Source organism: Scyliorhinus canicula, chromosome 15 (genome assembly GCF_902713615.1).
Source record: "Scyliorhinus canicula chromosome 15, sScyCan1.1, whole genome shotgun sequence".
NCBI classification, from domain to species: domain Eukaryota; kingdom Metazoa; phylum Chordata; class Chondrichthyes; order Carcharhiniformes; family Scyliorhinidae; genus Scyliorhinus; species Scyliorhinus canicula.
Window position 1 is genome coordinate 4,869,362 of NC_052160.1, and position 25,835 is coordinate 4,895,196.

A 25,835-nucleotide genomic window follows, 5' to 3' on the forward strand; every position below is an offset into this window, starting at 1 on the left:
TGCCTGTCTGCACTCCATTAAGACCATAAGACATAGGAGCGGAAGTAAGGCCATTCGGCCCATCGAGTCCACTCCACCATTCAATCATGGTTGATTTCAACTCCATTTACCCACTCTCTCCCCATAGCCCTTAATTCCTCGAGAAATCAAGAATTTATCAATTTCTGTCTTAAAGACACTCAACGTCCCGGCCTCCACCGCCCTCTGTGGCAATGAATTCCACAGACCTACCACTCTCTGGCTGAAGAAATTTCTCCTCATCTCTGTTCTAAAGTGACTCCCTTTTATTCTAAGGCTGTGCCCCCGCGTCCTAGTCTCCCCTGCTAATGGAAACAACTTCCCTACGTCCATCCTATCCAAGCCATTCATTATCTTGTAAGTTTCTATTAGATCTCCCCTCAACCTCCTAAACTCCAATGAATATAATCCCACGATCCTCAGACGTTCATCGTATGTTAGGCCTACCATTCCTGGGATCATCCGTGTGAATCTCCGCTGGACCCTCTCCAGTGCCAGTATGTCCTTCCTGAGGTGTGGGGCCCAAAATTGCTCACAGTATTCTAAATGGGGCCTAACTAGTGCTTTATAAAGCCTCAAAAGTACATCCCTGCTTTTATATTCCAAGCCTCTTGAGATAAATGACAACATTACATTTGCTTTCTTAATTATGGACTCAACTTGCAAGTTTACCTTTAGAGAATCCTGGACTAGGACTCCCAAGTCCCTTTGCACTTTAGCATTATGAATTTTGTCACCGTTTAGAAAATAGTCCATGCCTCTATTCTTTTTTCCAAAGTGCAAGACCTCGCACTTGCCCACGTTGAATTTCATCAGCCACTTCTTGGACCATTCTCCTAAACTGTCTAAATCTTTGCAGCCTCCCCACCTCCTCAATACTACCTGCCCCTCCACCTATCTTTGTATCATCGGCAAACTTGGCCAGAATGCCCCCAGTCCCGTCATCTAGATCGTTAATATATAAAGAGAACAGCTGTGGCCCCAACACTGAACCCTGCGGGACACCACTTGTCACCGGTTGCCATTCCGAAAAAGAACCTTTTATCCCACTCTCTGCCTTCTGTCTGACAGCCAATCGTCAATCCATGTTAGTACCTTGCCTCGAATACCATGGGCCCTTATTTTACTCAGCAGTCTCCCGTGAGGCACCTTGTCAAAGGCCTTTTGGAAGTCAAGATAGATAACATCCATTGGCTCTCCTTGGTCTAACCTATTTGTTATCTCTTCAAAGAACTCTAACAGGTTTGTCAGGCACGACCTCCCCTTACTAAATCCATGCTGACTTGTCCTAATCCGACCCTGCACTTCCAAGAATTTAGAAATCTTATCCTTAACGATGGATTCTAGAATTTTGCCAACAACCGAGGTTAGGCTAAATGGCCTATATTTTCCATCTTTTTTCTTGTTCCCTTCTTGAACAGGGGGGTTACAACAGCGATTTTCCAATCCTCTGGGACTTTCCCTGATTCCAGTGACTTTTGAAAGATCATAACTAACGCCTCCACTATTTCTTCAGCTATTTCCTTTAGAACTCTAGGATGTAGCCCATCTGGGCCCGGAGATTTATCAATTTTCAGACCTTTTAGTTTCTCTAGCACTTTCTCCTTTGTGATGGCAACCATATTCAACTCTGCCCCCTGACTTTCCTGAATTGTGGGGATATTACTCATGTCTTCTACTGTGAAGACTGACGCAAAGTACTTATTAAGTTCCTCAGCTATTTCCTTGTCTCCCATCACTAGATTACCAGCGTCATTTTGGAGCGGCCCAATGTCTACTTTTGCCTCCCGTTTGTTTTTAATGTATTTAAAGAAACCTTTACTATCATTCCTAATGTTACTGGCTAGCCTACCTTCATATTTGATCCTCTCCTTCCTTATTTCTCTATTTGTTATCCTCTGTTTGTTTTTGTAGCCTTCCCAATCTTCTGACTTCCCACTACTCTTTGCCACATTATAGGCTCTTTCTTTTGCCTTGATGCATTCCCTGACTTCCTTTGTCAGCCATGGCTGCCTAATCCTCCCTCTGATAACCTTTCTTTTCTTTGGGATGAACCTCTGCACTGTGTCCTCAATTACTCCCAGAAACTCCTGCCATTGCTGTTCTACTGTCTTTCCCACTAGGCTCTGCTTCCAGTCGATTTTCGTCAGTTCCTCCCTCATGCGCCTGTAATTACCTTTATTTAACTGTAAAACCTTTACATCTGATTCTACCTTCCTTCTTTCAAATTGCAGACTGAATTCTACCATATTATGATCACTGCTTCCCAAGTGTTCCCTTACTTTAAGATCTTTTATCAATTCTGGCTCATTACATAACACTAAGTCCAGAATAGCCTGTTCCCTCGTGGGCTCCATCACAAGCTGTTCCAAAAAGCCATCCTGTAAACATTCAATGAATTCCCTTTCTTTGGGTCCACTGGCAACGTTATTTACCCAGTCCACCTGCATATTGAAGACCCCCATGATCACTGTGACCTTGCCTTTCTGACATGCCCTTTCTATTTCGTGGTGCATTTTGTGCCCCTGGTCCTGACCACTGTCAGGAGGCCTGTACATAACCCCCATTATGGTTTTTTTGCCTTTGTGGTTCCTCAACTCTACCCACACAGACTCCACATCGTCTGGCCCTATGTCGTTTAGTGCTATTGATTTAATTTCATTTCTAATTAACAAGGCAACCCCGCCCCCTCTACCCACCTCTGTCTTTTCGATAGGTTGTAAATCCCTGGATGTTTAACTGCCAGTCCTGAACCCCCTGCAACCACGTCTCTGTGATGCCTACCACATCATACCTGCCAGTCACAATCTGGGCCACAAGCTCATCTACCTTGTTCCGTACACTGCGGGCATTTAAATATAGCACCTTTAATTCCCTATTGACTGTCCCTTTTTGTTTTCTTAGTGTGGTGGACCTTGGTTTACTGAGCCTTTCCATACACTGTGTCATATTTTGTGAGATGGGGACTATCGTAACCTCTCCTGAGCTCTGTCTTTTCGTGATTTTTTGTAATCCTAAGCAGCTACGCTTCCCACTGATTCCTTCACCTCTTGGTTCCCTGACTTTCCCTTCCCCCCCCCCAATCTCTAGTTTAAAGTCCTATTGACCACCCTATTTACTCTTTTCGCCAGAACACTGGTCCCAGCTCGGTTCAGGTGGAGACCATCCCAACGGTATAGGTCCCCCCTGTCCCAAAACTGATGCCGGTGTCCCATGAAAAGGAACCTCTCTTTCCCACACCACTCTTTCAGCCACGTGTTAACTTCCCTTATTCTTGCCTCCCTATGCCAATTTGCACGTGGCTCGGGCAGTAATCCGGAGATTATGACCCTTGAGGACCTGTTTTTTAATTTGAATCCTAGTTCTTTATAATCTCTAAACAGGTCCTCTTTCCTAGACTTGCCTATGTTGTTGGTACCGACATGGACCACAACAACTGGATCCTCCCCCTCCCTCTCCAATATCCTTTCAAGCCGGTCAGAGATGTCCCGCACCCTAGCACCGGGCAGGCAACATACCATGCGGGACCCTCTATCCTGCTCACAAAGGATACTATCTCTCCCTCTGATAATAGAATCCCCATCAACTACAACTTGCCTATTTACATCCTCCCCTTGAATGGCCTGCTGAACCATGGTGCCTTGGTCAGCTGACTCATCCTTCCTGCAGCCCTGTTCGCCATCCACACAGGTAGCAAGTGCCTCGTACCTGTTGGACAGGGTCAAGGGCTGAGGCTCCTGAGTTCCTGACCGCTGGTTCCCTTTACCTGCCTGACTTGCAGTCACACCCTGCTGTCCCTGGCCACTGGCAGGATTTAAACTATTTACTCTGACAGGTGTGACTGCCTCCTGAAACAAAGTGTCCAGGTAAGCCTCCCCCTCCCGGATGTGCCTCAGTGTGTGAAGCTCAGACTCCAGCTCATCAACTCTGAGCCGGAGTTCTTCGAGCAGCCAACACTTACTGCAGATGTGGTCGCTGCAGCTCGCAATGGGATCTGCCAGCTCCCACATCAAGCAGCTTAATACATTATATACATAGATGTATATTATGACAAGACTGAGGTAGATGTTTTATATCTTGGCATGAAGGGATATGGAGAGTGACAGGTTAATAAAATTGAGGCAGATAATATTGATCATATCGAATGGTTGAACAGGCTTGAGACCACATGGTCTATTCCTGCACCTATTTCGTGTGTTGCTGTATGTGTCTTGGAGTTATTATATCTCAGTAAATTTGTCTTGAGTTCCAACAGTGGCTCAGGTGGTAATATTCTTGCGTCTGAGTCAGAAAGTTGTGGGTTAGGCAGCACGGTGGTGCAGTGGTTAGCACTGCTGCCTCACGGCACTGATGTCCCAATTTCGATACCGGCTCTGGGCACTGTCTTTGTGGAGTTTGCACATTCTCCCCATGTTTGCTTGGGTTTCGCCCCCACAACCCAAAGATGTGCAGGCTAGGTGGATTGGCCACACTAAATTGCCCCTTAATTGGAAAAAATGGTTTGGGTATTCTAAATTTTTAAAAAAGTTGTGGGGTTTGAGTGTCACTTTCAGACTTGAGCGCAATAATCTGGGCTGTTACACCGGTGCAGTAATAAGAAGCTTCTGCACTTTTTCGGCTGAGGCATTAAACCGAGGCCCCCTCTGGTGGATGTGAAGGATAATAAGACCGGGAGATATTTCCAGTGTCCTGGACAATTGTCATCCCTCAAACAACATCACAAAAATAGATGATCTGATTAGTATCATGTTGTTGATTGTGGATACTTGCGCCGAACAGGTTAATTGCCATGATTCTTTTACCAAAAGTAACAACAAATTAGAAATACTTTATTGGCTGTGAAGTGGTTTGGGATGCTCTATATGAAAGATGTTGTATAAATGCTTTACTTCTTTTACGTTTTTTTGACAGATGGTTGACCCCACTTTAGCTGAAATGGGGAAGAACCTCAATGAGGCCATGAAGATGTTGGAAGACTCTCAGCGGTGAGTTCGCAATCTCTATCACAATAATAACTTCGTGAAAACTTTTTTCGAGTAGCATAGAAAGATAATGTGAATTTTCTTGCATTCAGGAAAGAAAGAGAAAAATATTAACATTAAAATTATCTGTCAATGATTTGGGAACATGACCATTCTATATCTCAAAAGTTGCGCAACTACATCAATCCCATATTTTTGTAAATATCTTCCCTCATGATAAACTTGGCTGTTCCTTACAATATCAACACATTGATCATCCTCGTGTTCCATCATCGGTTTTTCAGCAATCATCTCGGTAACATGATGTCTTCTAGAATTTCATCTGATTAAAAGTTATTTGGATATGGTATATACATTCTTCATTGTGTGTTTTATTCTTTCATCAATCTAAATACATTGAGTGCTGTGCTAATTGGGAACTGATTAGTTATGGAAAGAAAATTGCATTGAATTTTTATTTTGACCATTATGGAATTTGTAAATGTTTTAATCTTAGTAACAACATTTTAAAGCAACCTTCAAACGTTTGGGAATTATTTTACAGTGGTTATGACTCCATTAACAGGGCTAAAATGAAATATATAATACAGTAAGTCACAGTTTATTGTAATTAAAAGTATTTAGTTAGTGGTGCCTTTTAAAACTGTTTTCAGTAAAATTAGTTACTTAAATGTATTCTTATTCAAATAACATTTTGTCTCTCTATGATCAGTAGAGCCATTGCTGTTTCTCACAGGGCTTGTCTCAAATTAGTGATATCTTCACTTTTATTAATCATTCAGGGAAGCAGATGAAGAGAGAGAGAAGAAGAAATATGCCAGAAAAGATATTCCCGGCCCCTTACAAGGCAGGTGAGTAATGCTGAAAATCAAACTTGCAAAGATCTTGGTTATTATTTGTGCAGGTATTTTTTGCAATGTCTTCCTATTTCATTTCCAGTGTTATTTACTGTAGTAATGTTATTGGATACATAATTAGCCTGCCAAATTCTGGATTGTTAATTTTATTGTGAAATCTTTTGATATGGTCTCTAAGAATCCCAATCATCCTGTAAAGAATCATTTTTATTGAATTGCATTTACTTGAATAGCTGCCATTGTTAAATTTGCTTTTTAAAGTAAGAAGTCTGACAACACCAGGTTAAAGTCCAACAGGTTTTGAAATACTAGCTTTTGGAGCACTGCTACTTCCTCAGGTGAATGAAGGGGTGGGTTCCAGAAACATATATGTAGACAAAGTCAAAGATGCAAGACAATGCTTTGAATGCGAGTCTTTGCAGGTAATTAAGTCTTTACAGGTCCAGATGGAGCAACTGGAGACCCTAATGTGGTTAGTTTGGTGAGAACATGTTTCATTATTGCCATCTAATGGCCCTGGCTCATTATTTTTCAAACAGTAAAATATAGATGAGTTTTAAACAATATCGTTGGCTATGCAGGAAACCTGTCTTGTGGATTCACTGAAAAACACCACAGCAAAATGTTTGTGTTATATTTTAAAAACTTTTATAAATGTGCCTTGCCGAATAATGTTGCATTATTCATTGCAGGGTAGCTGGAAACCACAGAATCAAATCTCAGCACCCCAAAATTAGTGTTTCCAATGGGGGCCCAAATATTTTTTGTTGATAAACGGATTTTAATTGAATGTAATTTTATTTTGTGGTTAAACGCAACACTTTTTTTCTCCAGTGGACAGAACATGACAGCGATTCTTCAGCTTGTACAGAACCTGATGCATGGAGAAGATGAGGAGGAATTACAGCCCCATCGGTAATGAGTGAATTTTTACAGGTGTCTTTAGAGGGGTAAACTTAAAGTAATATTTTTATTTTGTTTTTGAAAGTACGTCAGCAGTGCAGTTAAAATGTGTTTTGCACTCGAGTTTGAACTTTGTTGTTAGTTCAGTGAAGTATTAAGAATGATGAGCCAGTTGTGTTTTATAAGGGAGTGCCAGCAGAAAGAAAGAAAAAATACTTTTTTCAATATTCTTTGTTGGGATGTGGGCATCGCTGGCAAGACCAGCATTTGTTTCCCTTCCCCGAGTGCTTACTCGAGGGCAGTTAAGAGTCAACCACATTACTGTAGGTGTGGAGTTGCATATGAGCCAGACCAGGTAAAGATGCAGATTTTCATAGTGAACCAAATAGCTTCATGGTCACTATTACTGAGACCAGTTTTCAGTTCCAGTTTCATTAATGTTCATTGAATTTGAATTCCACCAGCTGCCAGAGGGTGGTGAATCTGTGGAACTCTTTGCCGCAGTAGGCTGTGGAGGCCAAATCGCTGAATGTCTTTAAGACAGAGATAGATAGGTTCTTGATTAATAAAGGGGATCAGGGGTTATGGGGAGAAGGCAGGAGAATGGAGATGAGAAAATATTAGCCACGATTGAATGGCGGAGCAGACTCGATGGGCCGAGTGGCCTAGTTCTGCTCCTTTGTCTTATGGTCTTAGGGTAGGATTTGAACTCATTTTCCCAGAGCATTTAACTTTGGATTGCTAGTCCATTGACATGACCACTACCCCACCATTTCTCCCATTTTAGGGCATGTTATTTGGTGTAGTGTAGCATTCTATAACAAATCTGATGAGAACTTTATGTAAATCTGTTTGATGGAAAAGTGCTGCAAATTTACATGAAAATGCTAACTCTTCAGCAGTAACAAACCATTTCTTTAATATTAATGGGAAATTGCTGGCACTCACTGAACACTGAATGATGTTTCAGACTAGTTCAAGAAGCAATTTGAGTCTTGAATGCATTTAAGCTGAAGGAAAATGTGTTTTCTGAGTCAAATATATATGTTCTTTGTGTTTACCACACCAATTTTGCACCATGATTTAAATAATTGTTATTAGTGTCACAAGTAGGTTTGCACCTGGCTTGAACTCACAATGCAGGGGCCCCAAGCAGGTTGTCGTGACTACCATCAGCTAATTTTAATTTTGTTATTAAATGTTGGATGACTCTTGCATATAAAATGACATTTCTGGGAACAAAACCATTTATGTAGATTGAAGCAGACTTCACATGATCCTCCTGATTGACTCAGAGTTGAACTTTGATTCTATATTTTTTAACAGCATACTTTCACCTCCATAACATTGTACATCTCCACCCTTGCCTTGTCTGTTGCTGAAACCCTCTCCTACTCCTTTGTCATCTTCAAATTCAACTTTTCCAACCTCCTGGTTGGCCATAACATCCTCCATGAATTTCCGCTTGTTCAAAATGTTGCTCTCTGTATCTTAACCTGTATGAAACCCTGCTCACCCTTCACCCCCCTGTGCTTGCTGACTTGTATTGATATCTCCAATTTAAAAATGTTCATCCTTGTGTTTAAACCTCTTCTACCCCCAACAGTGCAATCTCTTCCAGCCAGAAACCTATTGAGACACTGTGCTACACCAGTTGCTATCTCTTGTGCAGCTCTCACTTCCTATGGTTCACAGTTGGCGGTTGTGCCATCGAGGCCCTCAGTCCTGAAATTCTCTGCATTCCCCTTTGACTTGCTTAAAACCTACCTCTTCAGCATAGATTTTTGTTAAGCCTCCTAATATATTTGTGCTGATTTTCTATCAAGATGCCATATAAATGCAAGTTGTTCTTGTAATGTGGTACTCTTCATATACTTCATAGCATAATGTACCACATGATTCATACCTTCCAGGAGACGAAGGGACGTATTTGGAGCGATGAGTACAGCCCAGGGGACCATCTTGGTTGTTGCTCCTAGTTTTTGCTCCTGGACGCACTGATTCCTTTTTTCCTTGGCTTTTTGATGAAGAGTAATTAGGCTTTCTCCCCACTAGCCTTGATCATCTTTCATCCTACAAATTCATCAGCATTAGTTGCTCCTACCATTTTGGGCATCAATAGCAAACACATAACTATGAGCACTTAGCTTTATACAATGAGCAACTCCGGACATAACATTTGAAAAGACAATGGGCGTGATTCTCCGCCCCTCACGCCGGGTGGGAGAATAGCGGGAGGGTCTCCCGACATTTTTCACTCCCTCCCGCTATTCTCTCTTTCCCCCCACGCCTGACCCACGCCACGAATCGCCGCCCGCCGTTTTTTATGGCGAGCGGCGATTCTCCAAGGCCGATGGGCCAAGCGGCCGGCCCTTCACGCCGGTTTCAACACGGCAGCAAACACACCTGCTCGCTGCTGTTGTGAAACGGGCGCCAGATGCCCGTTTGGGGCATCTAGAGGCCCGATTGGCACGGGAGCACCACGACTGTGCTCGGGAGGGGACAGGCCCGCGATCGGTGCCCACCGATCGTCGGGCCAGCGTCCAAAACAGACGCACTCTTTCCCCTCCGCCGCCCGGCAAGATCAAGCCGCCACGTCTTGCCGGGCGGCAGAGGAGAAAGGTGGCAACTGTGCATGCGCGGGTTGGCGTTGTCCAACCTGCGCATGCGCGTGTGATGTCATCGGCCGCATCAGCCGCCGTGACACTTGACGTGCGGCCTTGACGCATGGGGCCGCGCTCCTAGCCCCGCCCGCCAGGGAGAATCGGCCCCGGAAGTGGCCGTGAAGGCTGCCGTGGGTCACGGCCTGTCCCACGGCAGCCTTTACGATTCTCCGCATTTGCGGAGAATCTCGCCCAATATCTTTAATTGCACACCGACTAGAATTCACAATCCAAATGGACACAGTACAGCCATCTTGCGTCACCTCATATCACTCTCGCCGCGGAGTCCGATCTTGTGCGTTCAAGCACCACTCTGGATTTGGACACTCCATTTAGTGCAGTAGTGAGAGAGTGCTGGAGTCCAGAATTATCGGAGGTGCTGACCTACCTTGTGACAGATCATGTGGACATTCAAGGTCCAATGGCACTGGTCAGGAATTTATTTCCATATTCTTGACCATGTCCGAGACCAACATTACCAGATAGATTAATTGGTCATTTATCTAAACTGTTTGTGTCCCATTACTATGTAATTATTTACTTACCAACACAACCATTACATTTCTAAGTAATCCAGTATATGCAAAATGCTATGGAACATTTTTGAAAGATAAGATGCTTTACGGATGTTTTTTCTTACTTTATACAACGTCAATAAATGGTATGTAGAATAACATTTCTTGGGAAAATTAATTAGTGTACATTAAGTTTATTGGTTTAATACAAACTGAGAAGCACTAATGATGTTTTCAGATATTACAAATTATCAGTGCAATTCATATTCAGGAAACAACACTGCCATTCATGTGCAGTATTGGTTCAATCTGGAATAAACCAAGCAAGAAATATAAACCCCATAACAAACATCTTGAACTGTAGCGTCCCCACGGCTTTCGTTGGTAATAAGACAAATTAATGATATTTTACATTCTTGTAAGGCACTTAATTCAATTAAGTAATACTGGTTGCCCCCTAGGTCAGAACATTAATACCCGAATGTTGACAATCAATTAAATTAGTTGGCGTCTTTGGTTTTAGAAATTGGTCATAAATTTAGCTGCCAAAAAATTAGCTTTATAATCCAATTACCTCATTTTATTGGATTACGAAGATAGTTTTAAATTACTTTGATATAATAAATTTAGGAGAAGCATTTTAATTTGACAAGTAAAGTTTTTACAGTAAAATGAATTTGTAAAATTATGTTGTAGTAGAACACTGTTTTGAAAATTAAGAAGTCAACCTCTGAACCACAATGTGTTAGTTTTTTGGTCAGAAAATGGACAGCAGTGTGGTGTGATGCAGATTGATGCCCACTCTGTCCCTATTTTCTCCCATGTTGTTTTGAGGCGCTATAATTAGAAACAGAGTATTCCTCCCTCCTACTTGGTGGGGCTGAAGAATTATTGATTAGTTTAGTCGCCTCAGTAGGTCGTTTCTTCACAAGCCTCTTGTAGTTGACAACAAAATATGCTGGGGAGCAGATGTCCTGCCCCACACTCTTAGATGTATGAGATGCATTCTCTTGGGAAAAATCAGCCAGTACACAAAAGAGGACGCATGCCCTCGCAAGCACGATAGCACTGTGGCTTCACAGCGCCAGGGTCCCAGGTTCGATTCCCCGCTGGGTCACTGTCTGTGCGGAGTCTGCACGTTCTCCCCGTGTGTGTGTGGATTTCCTCTGGGTGCTCCTCCCACAGTCCAAAGATATGCAGGTTAGGTGGATTGGCCTTCTAAATTGCCCTTAGTGTCCAAAAAGGTTAGGAGGGGTTATTGGATTACGGGGATAGGGTGGAAGTGAGGGTTTGAGTGGGTCGGTGCAGACTTGATGGGCTGAATGGCCTCCTTCTGAAAATGAAAATCGCTTATTGTCACAAGTAGGCTTCAAATCAAGTTACTTTGAAAAGCCCCCAGTCGCCACATTCCAGCGCTTGTTCAGTGAGGCTGGTACAGGAATTAAACCGTGCTGCTGGCCTGCCTTGGTCTGCTTTCAAAGCCAGCGATTTAGCCCTGTGCTAAACTAGCCCCACTCTATGTTCTGCACTCTATGTTCTAAGCCAATAGCCAGACCACCAAAAATTAAGAACAAAATGATGAACTGCTCCAATGAAGAAATGTTGGGATGCAGCTGTGACAAAGGGTCATCTGAACTCGAAACGTTACTCTTTTCTCTCCTTACAGATGCTGTCAGACCTGCTGAGATTTTCCAGCATTTTCTCTTTTGGTTTGTGATGTTCCATGCAGTTTCTTTTTACATTTTATTCCCTTAAAGTTACAAAGCTAATGTGTAGAGTGGACGGGGCATGACAATAATCCATCTCCTTGCTTGCTCCAAAAACTAATTCAAATTCTAATTGAATCTAATTCATGCTCCCCACCAGAGGGCCATACGGGATCCAAACTGACAAAAGGGCATTGCACCTGATCTGACACTTGATCTTAGCCAAAGGCCCTTCGACCTGGAGATGATGGGCGGAATTCTCCGCAGGAGGCCGAATGCGTGAAGGTTGTTGTGAACTCCGCCGAGGTTCACGATGGCCTCGGAGCCCGCTCCCCGCACCTAATTCACCCCCACTCGGGGGGGGGCTAGGAGCGGGCCTCCGTCTCTCTCGGCAGCGATCATGTCGCGCGTCCGGCGCATTTGTGAAGTCATCTGCACGTGCGCGGGTTGCCGGTTCCAACCCTCGCATGCGCGGATGACTTCATCGCGCAGACGGCACGAACCCGCGCATGCGCGGTGGCCGTCTTTCTCCTCAGCCGCCCGGCTAGACGTGTCAGCTTTATCTTGCCGGGCTGCGGAGGGGAAAGAGTGTGTCCGTTTTGGACGCTGGCCCGACGATCGGTGGGCACCGATCGCGGGCCTGTCCCCTCCCGAGCACAGTCGTGGTGCTCCCGTCCCAATCGGGCCCCTAGATGCCCCAAACGGGCATCTGGCGCCCGTTTAACGAATGCAGCGACCAGGTGTGGTTGCTGCCGTGTTGAAACGGGTGTGAAGGGCCGGCCGCTCGGCCCATCTGGCTCGGAGAATCGCCGTTTGCCGTGAAAAACGGCGAGCAGCGATTTTTTTCGAGTGGGGGGGGGGGTAGAATCGCGGGGGGCGCCAGGGGGTGTGAAAAATGTCGGGGGGGCCTCCCGCGATTCTCCCAGGACACATGGGGAGCGGTGAATTCTGCCCGATGTTTCAATGCCATTTTCTGTGATGGCATCAACAAATTATGGAGGTTTGCCAAAAAGTTGAAGACATCACAAGATAATTCTTAAATATAGCAAGAAAGATTGTTCATATTTGCGTGGTACACACAGCTCGGAAACAAGCCAATTAGCCCAACAGTTTTTTATGCACCATACAAGTCTCCTTCAACTTTACTTGATCATAACCCTATCAGCAAATCAAATCAGCTAACTGTACTTGTCAATAATACTGAGCAATTTGTATTTACTTAATATCTGGATTTTCATCTGAATTTCTGCGTAGTAATATGAAGCTTTGCCAAAAATGACTCTTTGTAGCAGTTCTCAAATATGAAGTACCTAGGTGGTTTGTAACCAATACATAATGTTCCTGAATCTGATATGAATAGGGTCAATTGGAACCAATCTTCTAGTACCTGTTAATTTGCAGTTCAGTTTTACATTGCACACTTGACATTCTAAGTCAGACGAAAGACTTTTCCAGAAACAATTGATTAAAGATCTGAGATTATCGAGGATAGTTACCTTCAAGTTGCGAATCAATGGGATTTGGAGATTGCTGTCTGTGAACATCACATGGACTCCAAGCATTTGGTATTGGTAAGTCAGCCATTGGTTCTAATACATCTACAGTGGAGAAATCTGGGAAAGGAAAACAAGAGTAAAATATGTTGAGAGAGATATGTTGCAGCAAGGCACTAATTTTAATGCTGTACAAGATTAGAACCTATGTAAAATAATGTTAACAGTTGTATTTTGATAAACTTGTTCTTTCCTTACTAATGCATTTTGTGTCCAATTGCGTTTTAACATGAGGGAATTTTCTCATGAAAACTAATGCTAGATTTTAATAATCTTTCTGATTAGCAGATTACAGAACGTTGGAGAGCAGGGCCATATGTCCTTATTGGGTCACAGTTTGGCAGCGTATATCTCTGTACTGGACAAAGAAAGACTGCGAAAGCTGACCACTAGGATTTTGTCGGATTCTACACTCTGGTTGTGCAGACTTTTCAGGTAATAGTTTTTGTCAGTGCAAAGCACGTGTGACTACATATTATTCCATTTAAGAAAACTGAACAGTAATATGAATCCATAGAATCCCTACAGCACAGAAGGAGGCCATTCGGCCCATTGCGTCTTCATCGACCCTCCGAAAGAGCACGCTACCTAGGCCCTCTCCACTGCTGTATCCACCAAGCCTGCACATCTTTCGACTGTGGGAGGAAACAGAAGCACCTGGGGAGAACCCACGCAGACATTGGGAAAACATGCAAATTGTGCACAGTCAGTCACACAAGGCCGGAATTGCACCGGGTCCTTGGCACCGAGAGGCCACTGTGCTAACCACTGTGGCACAATTCCGCACAATACACCATATGGTGCAGCATGTTGCATTCCAGCATTCTCCCACTGTCCTTTTAATTATGCTAGCTGTGTGGGAATTTAAAAAAGGAACTAAGAAGAGTAAAGAGAGAGGGAGATCAGAGACATAAAATCCGAGGATAATTAAAAGGGAATCCAAAAATCTTTTATCATCGTGCATAATATAAAAGGAATGGCACAGCTTATAAAGGATAAAGAGAACATGTCTTGTGGAGGTAGAGGACGTGACTGTTCTACTGAATGTGCCTTCACAAGAGAATGAGGTTAATGTGCAGTAAAGGAAGGGGGAGTAGAAATATTGGAGGAGTAAAATTAACATTCGATTAGCAAATTATCCGGTTCTGATGGGATGTGTCCTGAGTTGCTGAGAGAAGTTTGATTAGTGATGGCAGGAGCTCTGATAATCTTTTAGTCCTCCTTGGATATTGGAGAGCTGGGGGATTTCCAATGTTGCCCCGCTATTAATAGGGAGAGGGATAAATCTGCAGACCAGTCAATCGAATGTAACTGCCAGAGACTTTGGTCAAGAGCGAAACTAATTCTCAGTTAGAGAAACCGGGTCCGTCAGCTTGCATTTGTTGAAGGCAAATCCTGGCCTGCTAATCTGACTGAGGTCTTTGAAGTGCTGGGAAGCATTTGATGGAGTACCACATTCCTGACTAATTGAGAAATTAAAAGCACATGGAAACAAAGGAATGCTGATAACTGGTGTGTATAATTGGTTAAGGATTGGCGACAGTGGTGCATGAACATTTTTATGATTGGAGAGAACTATGCACTGGGATCCCCAGCGGCTGGTATTAGGAGCTTTTATTTTTTGTTTTCTATACATTACCCGGATTTGGTTTTTCGGAGCACAGTTTCAAAGTTTGAGGATAGTACAAAATTTGGTAATGCAATGGTGAGGAAAATAGTAGAAACAAGGAGTGTCAAGGCATCATGGGCTGTTGGCACGGTCAATTCCAGCCCCACTTGACCCGGAGTCATAACACAGGCATTTATTATGGACAGTATTATAATTAAACAGACAGAAGATGTAACTAACTATCTAGTACCTTTCCCAATCATCACCCTTTTTCTCTCTCTCTCTCAATTGTGTGTATATCTATATATATATATATATATATATATACACACAAACAAGTGGGAAAGAAAATATTAATACATTTTTAAAATTTGCTCATGGGAAGTGGGTGTCGCTGGCTGGGCCAGCACTTATTGCCCACCCCAGAGGGCACTTAAGAGTCAACCACATTATTGTGGGTCTGGAGTCACATGCAGACAGACTAGTTAAGGACGGCAGATTTCCTTCCCTAAAGGACAGTAGTGAACCAGGTGGGTTTTTACAATAATCGGCAATAGTTTCATGGTCACCTTTTAGACTTTTAATTTCAGATTTTTTTATTGAATTTAAATGACACCATCTATCATCGCAGGATTCGAACCCGGATCCCCAGGGCATGACTCTGGGTCTCTGGATTGCTAGTCCAGCGACAATACCATTATGTTACTGCCTCGCCAAAATAAAGAATATATATCTGGGATGATATCTAGGTAGTGTCTTTCTGAAGTTCAACTTCCATTTTGATACTTCTTCCTTCTGGTGGTTTTCTCTGGCAAGGTTGTCTACCTTCTCTGCAGTCTCAGCATCATTTCAGGATCTCAGCAGACGCTGTGCCAGTCACTGACTGCTGTCAGAACAATAAAGCAGTCCTTTCACTTCAGCAAGCAGGGGCGTGAGAGAGAGAGAGAGAGACTGTTATTTTCACTTCCAAGGTCTAAACGCTTCTGGCCTGTTCTCTCAGAGCATCTATGATTACGCAGGAACCAATCACTGACCGTTGTCAGGCAGAACATTGTCCCTGGCCAACCCACCAGTTGCCAACCAACCAATCGATCTGACTCCTTCCAAACCTGGTTCCCAAGATCCACTCGGTGCTGAAGAGTATAAACAAACCTGGGAAACGTATCCTGGTCGGCAGGCTGCTTCAGCCTTGAGTTTTCTGCTTAAAGACACATTCCGAATCTTGGTCCACGGACCAAAATAATAAAATAACATAAAAACAATGGGAACAAAGCGAGTAAACAGGAAGGTCTCTTACAGGACAGGTGTTGCTTGGTGAAAGAGGCAAACAGAAGACAGTTGCAGTTTAAGGCAGATAAGTTGCAATATCTATTTTGGGAGAAACAATATTAAAAGGCAGTATAATCTTAAATGCTACTATTTTGAGATGTCGCAAAAACCTTTGAAGATGACAGGACAAGTTGATAGTGGCTAAGAAAGCACATGGGAGACTTGCTTTGGTGCACAGAATACAAATGCAAGGAAATCTTGCCAAACCTTTGCCAGTGACTGATCAGGCCTCAGCTAGAGTATTATGTTCAATTCTAAATACCATACTTCAGGAAGGAGCTTGTAATCTTGGAGAGAGTACGGAGGAGATTTACCTGGATGGTGCCAAAGACTTGAGTTGCGTGGAGAGATTGGAGAAGCCGAGATTGTTCTCCTTAGACCAGACAAGGTTGAGGAGAGACTTAATCCCAAAACAACTTGTATTTATAGAGCAGAGGCAGCAGAAAGCACGACCACCAATGTTGGTACAATTCAAGTTGGGAATACACCAGAGGCCAGAATTAGAGCAGCACCGATTCCTTGGAGGGTTCGGGTGCGAGAGGAGAATAGAGATAGGGAACAGTGAGGCAATAGGGGAGGGGTGGTGCATAGACTGCAATTTGGTATGTCAGTTTGCAAGTACAGAGCATAGATGTAAAATAATTGGCAAAAGAACTAAAGGAGAAATGAGAAGCACATTCATATACCTCTGCTGCTCTCCAATCACTATTTGTTGATGTACCATTTGTCAGTGTACTCTCAATTATTTTTTAATTAATTTGTCTATGTACAAACGGTGTACGTTCCCTTGGCTGCAGAAAAATATTTTTCACTATACTTCAGTACATGTGACAATAAATCAATCAATCTGGAACATTATATGAACGGTGAAGCAGATTCCGTTGGAATTTTCAGAAGACAATTGGACATTTTGCTGAAGAAGGCTGATTTGTGGGGTTAGTGGAGAAAAGCTGGGTTGTGGCATTAAACTGGAGAACAAGAACTAGAGCACAGGCACAGCCTTCGAAGCTGTAAGATTTACCATTCGATGAGATAGACACCATGGGTCAGGAATCCTTTGAGCTTCCTCACCCAAGCGAATATCTTCAGTTCCGACTGTCATTCTGATCTCCAGATTTCCCATCTGACTTCACAAGGAGGGTACATTTCTGTGCATTCCTGTGATGAGAAGGCATAGTTGTACTCTAAATATATTTATTATTGAGCACATGCATGCACGCCAGGGATTAAAGTGCAGGATCATGAGTTGAGCACTGAGCTTTGTTCTTCAGGTATGAAAATGGTTCTGCCTATTATCACGAAGATGATCGAGAAGGTCTGCTGAAAGTCTGCAAACTCATCATTCATTCAAGCTATGATGACTATGCAACAGAAGGTTTTAACGTCCTGCATAACAAATCTCCTGTCCTCTATATTAGTTCTGCCTGTAGAACAGGCCTGGGCCAGTATATCTGTAACCAGGTAAATGCATTGCGTTTGCTAATATTTTATATTCAAAATTACATCTGAAATAGGATTAATTGCAAACTATAGGTTTTGGGCCAATATATGACAAAAGGGTCAGATGTGAATGGGCACATAACTACAGATATGAGGGAGCCGTCCAATATATTTATTAATTCATTCTTTACCGCCCATTATTTGGAATAATATATATTTTCAGTTCTATGTTATTCTTCAGTTCTGTTTCTGAAGGTTTCCGAACATTCTGCTCGATTGAATTGACTGCACAAGTGAAATATTAGAAATGGGGAACAATAGGGGTGCATCAACACTGCTGACATTAACCTTCAAAATTGTAGTGAAGCATTATGCTTAGAAGTCTCAGGAAATAGTGACACCAAATACCTTGGGTGGGATTTTCCAGCCCTTCTCGCCAGAGGGATCTTCGGATCCTACCAAAGGTGACCCCCCCCTCAGTGGGCCAAGCTTTCTACCAGATTCGCATGCGTGATATTTAACACCTCATCTCTATTCAGTACAAGTTTGAAAGTATAGATATTTGCAAAAATTACAGGAAACAATTGGGCGGAGTTTTCTGATTTATTTTCAAATTGTCACCTCGGGTGGGAAAAATGGAGTGTCGTCTGCCTGCTGTGCCGACGGCTTTTCATGCCGATCTTCTGACCGTTTGAGGGGGGAAACGTGAAGAGACAACATCAAGAGCCCGTCCCACCAGAAACTTAGACTTTTAAAAGATTGGGGCCCGCTTTTAAAAAGATAAGAAAAGGAACAGCCCATGGAAGACGCTGAGAAATCCCTTCTTCTCTTCTCGCGCCCCCCCCCCCCCCCCCCCTCCCCCATGTTTAACTTTGTTTACTTCAGGTTGTTGCAATACCATTAAATCTCTTTTACTGCAGTTAAGTATTACGGCCATGCCAGTATAGTTTCCACTTTGCATGCACTCTTCACAGTAGGTAGAAGTGAAGACCACTGGAGACTATTTCAGTAAATTGTAATTTATTTGCAACACCAAATGTATTTTTATTTTGAAAAGAAAAATGTATTCATTTCCGGAAAATATGGACATATGTTATACTGAAAATAAATTGTGTAAATTTTCCCTGATTGTAGCTTGGTCTTCCGATTTCCTGTATGTGCAGCGTGCCTTGCAACACCATGTTTGGATCTCAGCATCAAATGGTAAGTTCTTGATTTATAATATTGGCAGGTAGAGGAGAAATGGGAATTCACACCATTAGCCCTTGTAACAAAAACCCGTTAGGCTGGGTTGTATTTTCTATCCTGTCCTTCATTAAATACTTGTAGAACTCCTGCTGCCTGCAGATCAGTTACTAATATCAAAGCTCTTTAACACGCCCTTTCACTAGCATTAAGGCATGTAAGCTCCAATTTTCCTCACTGTAATGGTTTGTCATTTATTGCTTTGACAGGATGTAGCGCTACTGGAAAGGCTTATTAAAGATGATATTGATTGTGGAAAACTTCCTCTGTTACTTGTAGCAAATGCAGGTATGTAATAAAGCAGAGAGAAATAATGATTTTATATGCATTGGCACTTCAGTTACCCATACTTCCAATTGCCACATTTTCATTTATCCATATGAATTTTCATTAGTGAAGAGAGACTAATCAGATTTGGCATTCTAAACAAAATCAGATCACAGTCCTAGTGTCAGCTAATCCCACAATCCTTATCTTATTCTCTCTGCTCAAATGCAGGGAGTTCCTGGATTTCTTTCTCACTAAGATTCAGTTGGTTGCCCCTGCTCCTATCCCAAGCATCACCAAAACTGGTCCTCCCTTCGCCCAGCTTAACCCTGGTCCTGCATCTTTTTTCTCTGTGTTTTCTCCTATCCCCCTCTATGCTCTCTCCAAGCTCAATGGCTCCATGATGTGATCCACTGACATGGAGTCATCTTCCACAAGTGCACTGGCACCCTGTTCTACCTCTGTACTACCTTTCATGTTTCTCCACTGCTTCTCTGTCAAATTGCTTGTACAACATCTTGCCTAGGATGGACTACAATATCCTCCCTGTTAAATATTGCAAAAGCAACATCTTCATGTAGCTTCACCTGCTTCTGCCGCTACCTCACACCATTTGCTACTGAAACCCATCCTTCATGCTCTGTAAATGTCCGCTCAGCCAATACTCTGCTTCCCGTGTTCTATCTTGCTCATCCATCACTTCTATCCTTGCTTATCCACAGGGCCTCCTAGTCCCTTTAAAGCCTCTTGTTTAAAATTTTTGTCATGCTAAATTCCCTTTTTAACCGTGGGCCCTCCCTCTTGTTTCCAACTCCTTCAACACTACAACCCCTTAAACCTTTAATTTCTCTGACCTGGATGTCTTGTCCACCTGCTTTCCCTTCACCCTACAATTGCTAGCCGTGTCTCTGGCCTTTTTGGCCCTGTGCATTAGAATGGACTCCCAAAGCCCCGACAAAACTTCTCATCTTTCCCCTTCTTCAAGGCCCAACTCATAGTCCATCTTTTTGACTGACCTTTTGGTAACCCCCTCCTAGTATTTGCTTCTTTGGCTCACTAATCATTTGCCTTGGGATGGTTTTCAAGTTGTTAATCTGCTGGCATGCAGTCACCTATACCACATGAGTACTATAGACGTATTTATCCTCACCAGGAATCGTGTCAGCAAACTGCATTTCTGACAAACGAGTTGCTAACTCTAAACTAAAGTACCTTTATTTAAATGTAGTTCTCACCAGCACGTTAGCATGCTTAAACAGAAAGGCTTTGTATTGATGTTAAAGCCACCACCTGCATTGACATAAGTGCTATAGACACTGCCAATGGGGTGGCTGGAGGTGATATTTGACGTATGTTAGTTTAAATGGGTCTCCTACACATGGAGTTTTTTGTTTACTTTATTTTAGGCACACCAGGCGCAGGACATACAGATAAACTTGCACGGTTAAATGAACTCTGCAATCAGTACAAGATGTGGTTACATGTAGAAGGGTAAGAATAAGCACTTTAACCAAGTTCAATGCTAAATCTAAATTTACTTCAAAATGTTCTTGGCCTATGAACATGCCACATTATTATGTTGCATTCGTGTAATAAAACTTAACTTTATTAGTGTCACAAGTAGGCTTACATTAACACTGCAATGAAGTTACTGTGAAAATCCCCTAGTCGTCACACATTGGCGCCTGTTCGGGTACACAGAAGGAGAATTCAGAATGTCCAAATTGCCTAGCAAGCACGACTTTCAGGACTTGTGGGAGGAAACCGGAGCACCCGGAGGAAACCCACGCAGACACGGGGAGACCGTGCAGACTCCGCACAGACAGCGACCCAAGCCGGGAATCGAACCTGGGACCCTGGCGCTGTGAAGTAACAGTGCTAACCACTGTGCTACTGTGCCACCCACACCAAGTTAACAAGTTACATGAAGGTTTAGTGCGATTGGCCCAAAGAAATAGTTTGGTGATGGAAGCATTTTAAGATTTACATTTGTACGTATATTCAGCTGAGAAATTGATGTGCTCATTAAAAATGAATAAATTGCATGTAACTAATTTTAACATTGTTCTCCAACGGGTAACTCATTGTTTGGTACTTGTAGTCCTTTTCTTGCCAAATATATGCACTCAAAATTGAGCAAAAGTACAGAGGTGACATGTTAGGATTTTGCCTATGCCAGAATTTACACAAAAGGATTAGGGGTCAGTGGGCAAATGCCCACATGTAATGATACTGAGTCCAGGAAGGTTGATCCCCAATCTGTGTTGATCTTGGCCAAACTGTAGGTGTGAAGTATCTCCAGGTTAGGCAGGGGAAGCAATAATCTGCAGTCAGCAAGGTTTCGGATTCCATGAAGTGCCCTCTTTTGACTGACCTCTGGTGTGTGACTAAAATTAGATTAATTTTTCTATTACAGTGTTAATTTGGCCACGTTGACACTTGGTTACGTTTCCTCATCCGTACTGGTTAGTAACATTTTAGGTTTTAATGAAGTAGTTGATAATTTTACTCATTGTGTTGTATTATGCTTTATCTGATCCCTGGATGCCTGTGGAATTTCTGGCAGATTAAATTTAATATTCAGTGAGCCAGCACGATGAGACATTCTAAGACAATGCATTGTAAACAACAAATACAAAATGGAGGGAGATGCCTCTGGAGCTTTGTGCACTATGGATAATTACTTCAGAAAGATGGGAGATTACATCCTATTCTTAATTTGGGAATAAATCCTCAATGTTTGACTTTACCTTTATATGGCTGTCAATCTACTGTTTAAGACTATATTAAGGTGTGGATAGTACAGATGTTTGACTCTTGTGTTTACAGGCTGCAACTAAATGTGACAGCATGACCTTGACTTTAGGACCTTGGTTAGGCCTCCCAGCTGTGCCTGCAGTGACACTATATAGACATGAGGATCCTTCACTGGTAAGAGCTTTATTGCTTCAAGACAAACATGCAATGAGAATTTATAAATGTATAGTTTAGCTTCATAAATTTAAAAGATTGTATGGTCTACAATAATTGGAAACTGCTATTTTCTGTGTTAATGTAAATAACTGCACCAAATATTGGATAAAAAATCCAGAAAAATATTCAATTCACTGTATAGACTTCAAAATTATTTTTAAACCATATTTTTATTGAACATACTCAAAGGAGAAACAATTCACATTACAACAATAGCAATACATATATCAGAAAAAAACAAGCAACGAAAGTAACCTGAACCCCAACACCCATAATACTGCCCAGAATAATTGTTCCCCTCACTGACCTTGCCCCCCCCCCCCCCCCCCCCCCACACACAAGTTAAGTGACCAGCTCTTTTGCAAATGAACGGCTGCCATCTACACTAGAACCTTTCAATTGACCCTGTTATCGGAACTTGACCGTCTCGAGGTACAGGAATTCCATTAAATCACCCAGCCATGCTTCGGCACTGAGTGGCGTCAGCTCAGCAGTATTCATCGCCGTGCCAGCAGTCATGCAAATGTTCGCGCATCCGCCCCCGTCCTCCGCTCTGGTTGGTCCGACACTCCGAATACAGCGACTAATGGGCAGGGCTCTAAGTCAAGATTGAGGATTACTGATATGGTGCGGAAAAAGGGCCTTCAATAGCCCACCAGTTTGGGACAGGACCAGAACATGTGCATATGGTGAACAGGGCCTTTCGAGCACCGCTCACACTTATCCTTGACCCGCTCAAAAACCCAACTCATCCTGGCCCTGATGAGGTATATCCTGAACACAACCTTTAGCTGTATCAATCAGCCTCATGCAGAATGATGTAGCATTTACTCTATAATACCAGCTCTATAATTCCCGTACCAGCCTCCCCGGACAGGCGCCGGAATGTGGTGACTAGGGGCTTTTCACAGTAACTTCATTGAAGCCTACTCGTGACAATAAGCGATTTTCATTTCATTTCATTTTCATATAATAAATAACTCCTCCAAAATAGGCCCTAGCTCCTCCCCTCACCTGGCCTTCACCTCATCCACCGAAACCTGCTCTTCTCCCATAATCCGCCTATAAATCCCAGATGTGCTGCCCTCCTCCTCCGACCCCGCACATGAGCGAATCCTTTCCAGCAAGGTGGACGGAAGTGCCTGGGGGAATGTTGGAAATGCTCGGCTGACAAAGCCCTGCACCTGAAAATATCTGATCCCCCAAGCTCTGCTTTCTCCTTCAACTCCTCCCAACTCGCAAACCATCCCTCCCAAAAACAAATCCCTCCCCCTCTCTCGCCCCTATCTGTCCGCCCCTTAATGCAGCATCCACTCTCGCCGGCTCAAATAAGCGACTCCTACAGATTGTGGCCCACTTTGACATCGCCCTCAGCTTGAAATGCTGACGTAGTTGCTGCCATATTTTTAACTTGGAGACAACCGCCAGATTCACAGAATATTTAGCCGGCGAAAAAGCCATGGATGCTGTCACCAGCACCTCCAGACCTATTCCTCTACATGACCCAGACTCCATCTGTACCCAACTTACTTCCTGATCCCCAAACCACCCCAGACATCAGATTTAAACGACGAATGTTTAAACTCTTGTGTGTCTATCTTCAAAGGTTTTATTGAGCTCTAGAATCTTTGGTATAGTCAACGATTATTTTAGTCTCTAGCTGCAGGCCTCACCACAAGTCAGCCGGTTGAGAAACTTCGAGCGTTGCCCCTCTGGCTCTCTCTGCAGTACTTGGGACATGATGGGATAGTTGACAGGATCAAGTATGCTTCTCAGTTGGTAAGTGTCTGTTTATTGTTTTAGCATGGTATTTAGCAATCATTAAGGAAATCATGAATATTGCTCTCCGATATAATGATGCTCCAAATTTGGTAATGTAGATACATTAAGGCAGACATTCCACCCACACCATTTTGTCTTTTGAGCAGCATACAGAGACTCTTTAGGCTGCTTAACCTGATTCATGTTTCTATTCGGCCAGTCAGGTACATGTTGATGTTATTTGTGGGAGAAACCTTCAAACAATCCATCTGCTCTTTTTGAAGTTTTGGTGTGGCAGCATTTGTACGAAAAAAAATTGATTTCAAAATATTCAAATATGCCTTGAAGCGCAAAAGAAACGTTTATTTGGAAAGATATATAAGTATTCTCTAACTAGATTGGAATTATATTAATAAGTGATTATTAATGAGTCAAAGATGTCTTCGTCCCAAAGTTAGGTGTGAATTTTTATGTCAGACACTTTTCTGACGGCAGCTGTTGCTGTTGTTTTCTGCAAGATCGTAAAAGTCCAAGGCAAGAAATATCACTGATTCTTAGAAACCCGAAATTCACTAACATCTTGAATTCATCAACTTGCCTGAGAGATATTCCAGACGTGATCCTTGAGGGGTTTTTTTCCCTCAAAAATCTGTTTTTTCATTTTCTTTTTATTAGTTAAAGTTTGTTTTTTGTTGAGCAATTTTCTGGGCGCTCCATATTTACAGCAGCTTGTATTTACTGTATTTAATACCGTTGATGTTAATAATTCAAAGGTTCCCCGACCACAGCCAAAGACAGATATTAGGAGTGGTGACCAAAAGCTGAGTCAGAGCCAGTGGACTTGAGAAATGTGGAGAAGTAGAGACTGCCGAGAAATAGATAAAACAAGGGTGTGTGGGAGTGTGCCACTACCATTATCACAAAGGAGTTATTTTGGATTTTGGGGAGGTGATGACATAGTGGTATTGTCGCTTGGCTAGCAATCCAGAGACCCAGAATAATGCTTTGGGGACCCGAGTTCGAATCCCACCACAGCAGCTGGTGAAATTTGAATTTGATAAAAATCCAGAAGTGTCATAGAACATAGAAAAATACAGCACAGAACAGGCCCTTCGGCCCACGATGTTGTGCTGAACTTTTGTCTTAGATTAAGAACAGATTAATCTACACCCCATCATTCTACCGTAATCCATGTACCTATCCAATAGCCGCTTGAAGGTTCCTAATGTTTCCGACTCAACTACTTCCACAGGCAGTGCATTCCATGCCCCCACTACTCTCTGGGTAAAGAACCTATCTCTGATATCCCCCCTATATCTTCCACCATTTACCTTAAATTTATGTCCCCTTGTAATGGTTTGTTTCACCCGGGGAAAAAGTCTCTGACTGTCTATCTATTCCCCTGATCATCTTATAAACCTCTATCAAGTCGCCCCTCATCCTTCTCTGTTCTAATGAGAAAAGGCCTAGCACCCTCAACCTTTCCTCGTAAGACCTACTCTCCATTCCAGGCAACATCATGTAATGATGACCGTGAAACTATTGTGAATTGTCATAAAGACCCATCTGGTTCATTAATGTCCTCTTGAAATGAAATGAAAATCGCTTATTGTCACGAGTAAGCTTCATAATGAAGTTACTGTGAAAAGCCCCTAGTTGCCACATTCCGGCGCCTGTTCGGGGAGGCTGTTACGGGAATCGAACCGTGCTGCTGGCCTGCTTGGTCTGCTTTCAAAGCCAGCGATTTAGCCCAGTGTGTTAAACAGCCCCTGTCTGGGAAGGAAACCTGGCGTCCTTTCCTGTCTGGTCTACGTGTGACTCCAGACCCACTGAAATGTGGTTTACTCTTAACTGCCCCCCTGAAATGACAGTGAAGGATGGGCAATAAATACCGGCCCAGCCAGCGACGTCCACCTCCTATTCACAAACAGGGGAAAATAAAGTTCATGGTGGGGGTGAAGGGAAGGGGGATACAAAAATAATAATGGTCAGGCTTTGCAGGAGTTGTACGGCT

General features: G+C 43.0%; 1 protein-coding gene across 6 annotated transcripts in view; it reads left to right on the forward strand.

Annotated features, from left to right (window-relative positions):
- pdxdc1 (pyridoxal-dependent decarboxylase domain containing 1) overlaps positions 1-25,835 on the forward strand; it is a 73,180-nt gene that overhangs the window by 14,689 nt on the left and 32,656 nt on the right. For 4 of the 6 annotated variants that reach the window (XM_038820704.1, XM_038820706.1, XM_038820707.1 and 1 more), the window contains exons 2-12: positions 4,930-5,003; positions 5,783-5,851; positions 6,692-6,772; positions 13,483-13,632; positions 17,407-17,596; positions 18,710-18,778; positions 19,030-19,108; positions 20,494-20,578; positions 21,504-21,552; positions 21,917-22,018; positions 23,714-23,839. In XM_038820704.1, the coding sequence (XP_038676632.1) occupies positions 4,930-5,003; positions 5,783-5,851; positions 6,692-6,772; positions 13,483-13,632; positions 17,407-17,596; positions 18,710-18,778; positions 19,030-19,108; positions 20,494-20,578; positions 21,504-21,552; positions 21,917-22,018; positions 23,714-23,839 (1,074 nt within the window). The remainder of the gene's footprint in view (positions 1-4,929; positions 5,004-5,782; positions 5,852-6,691; positions 6,773-13,482; positions 13,633-17,406; positions 17,597-18,709; positions 18,779-19,029; positions 19,109-20,493; positions 20,579-21,503; positions 21,553-21,916; positions 22,019-23,713; positions 23,840-25,835) is intronic. The other 2 variants (XM_038820705.1, XM_038820708.1) reach the window with 1 other exon arrangement.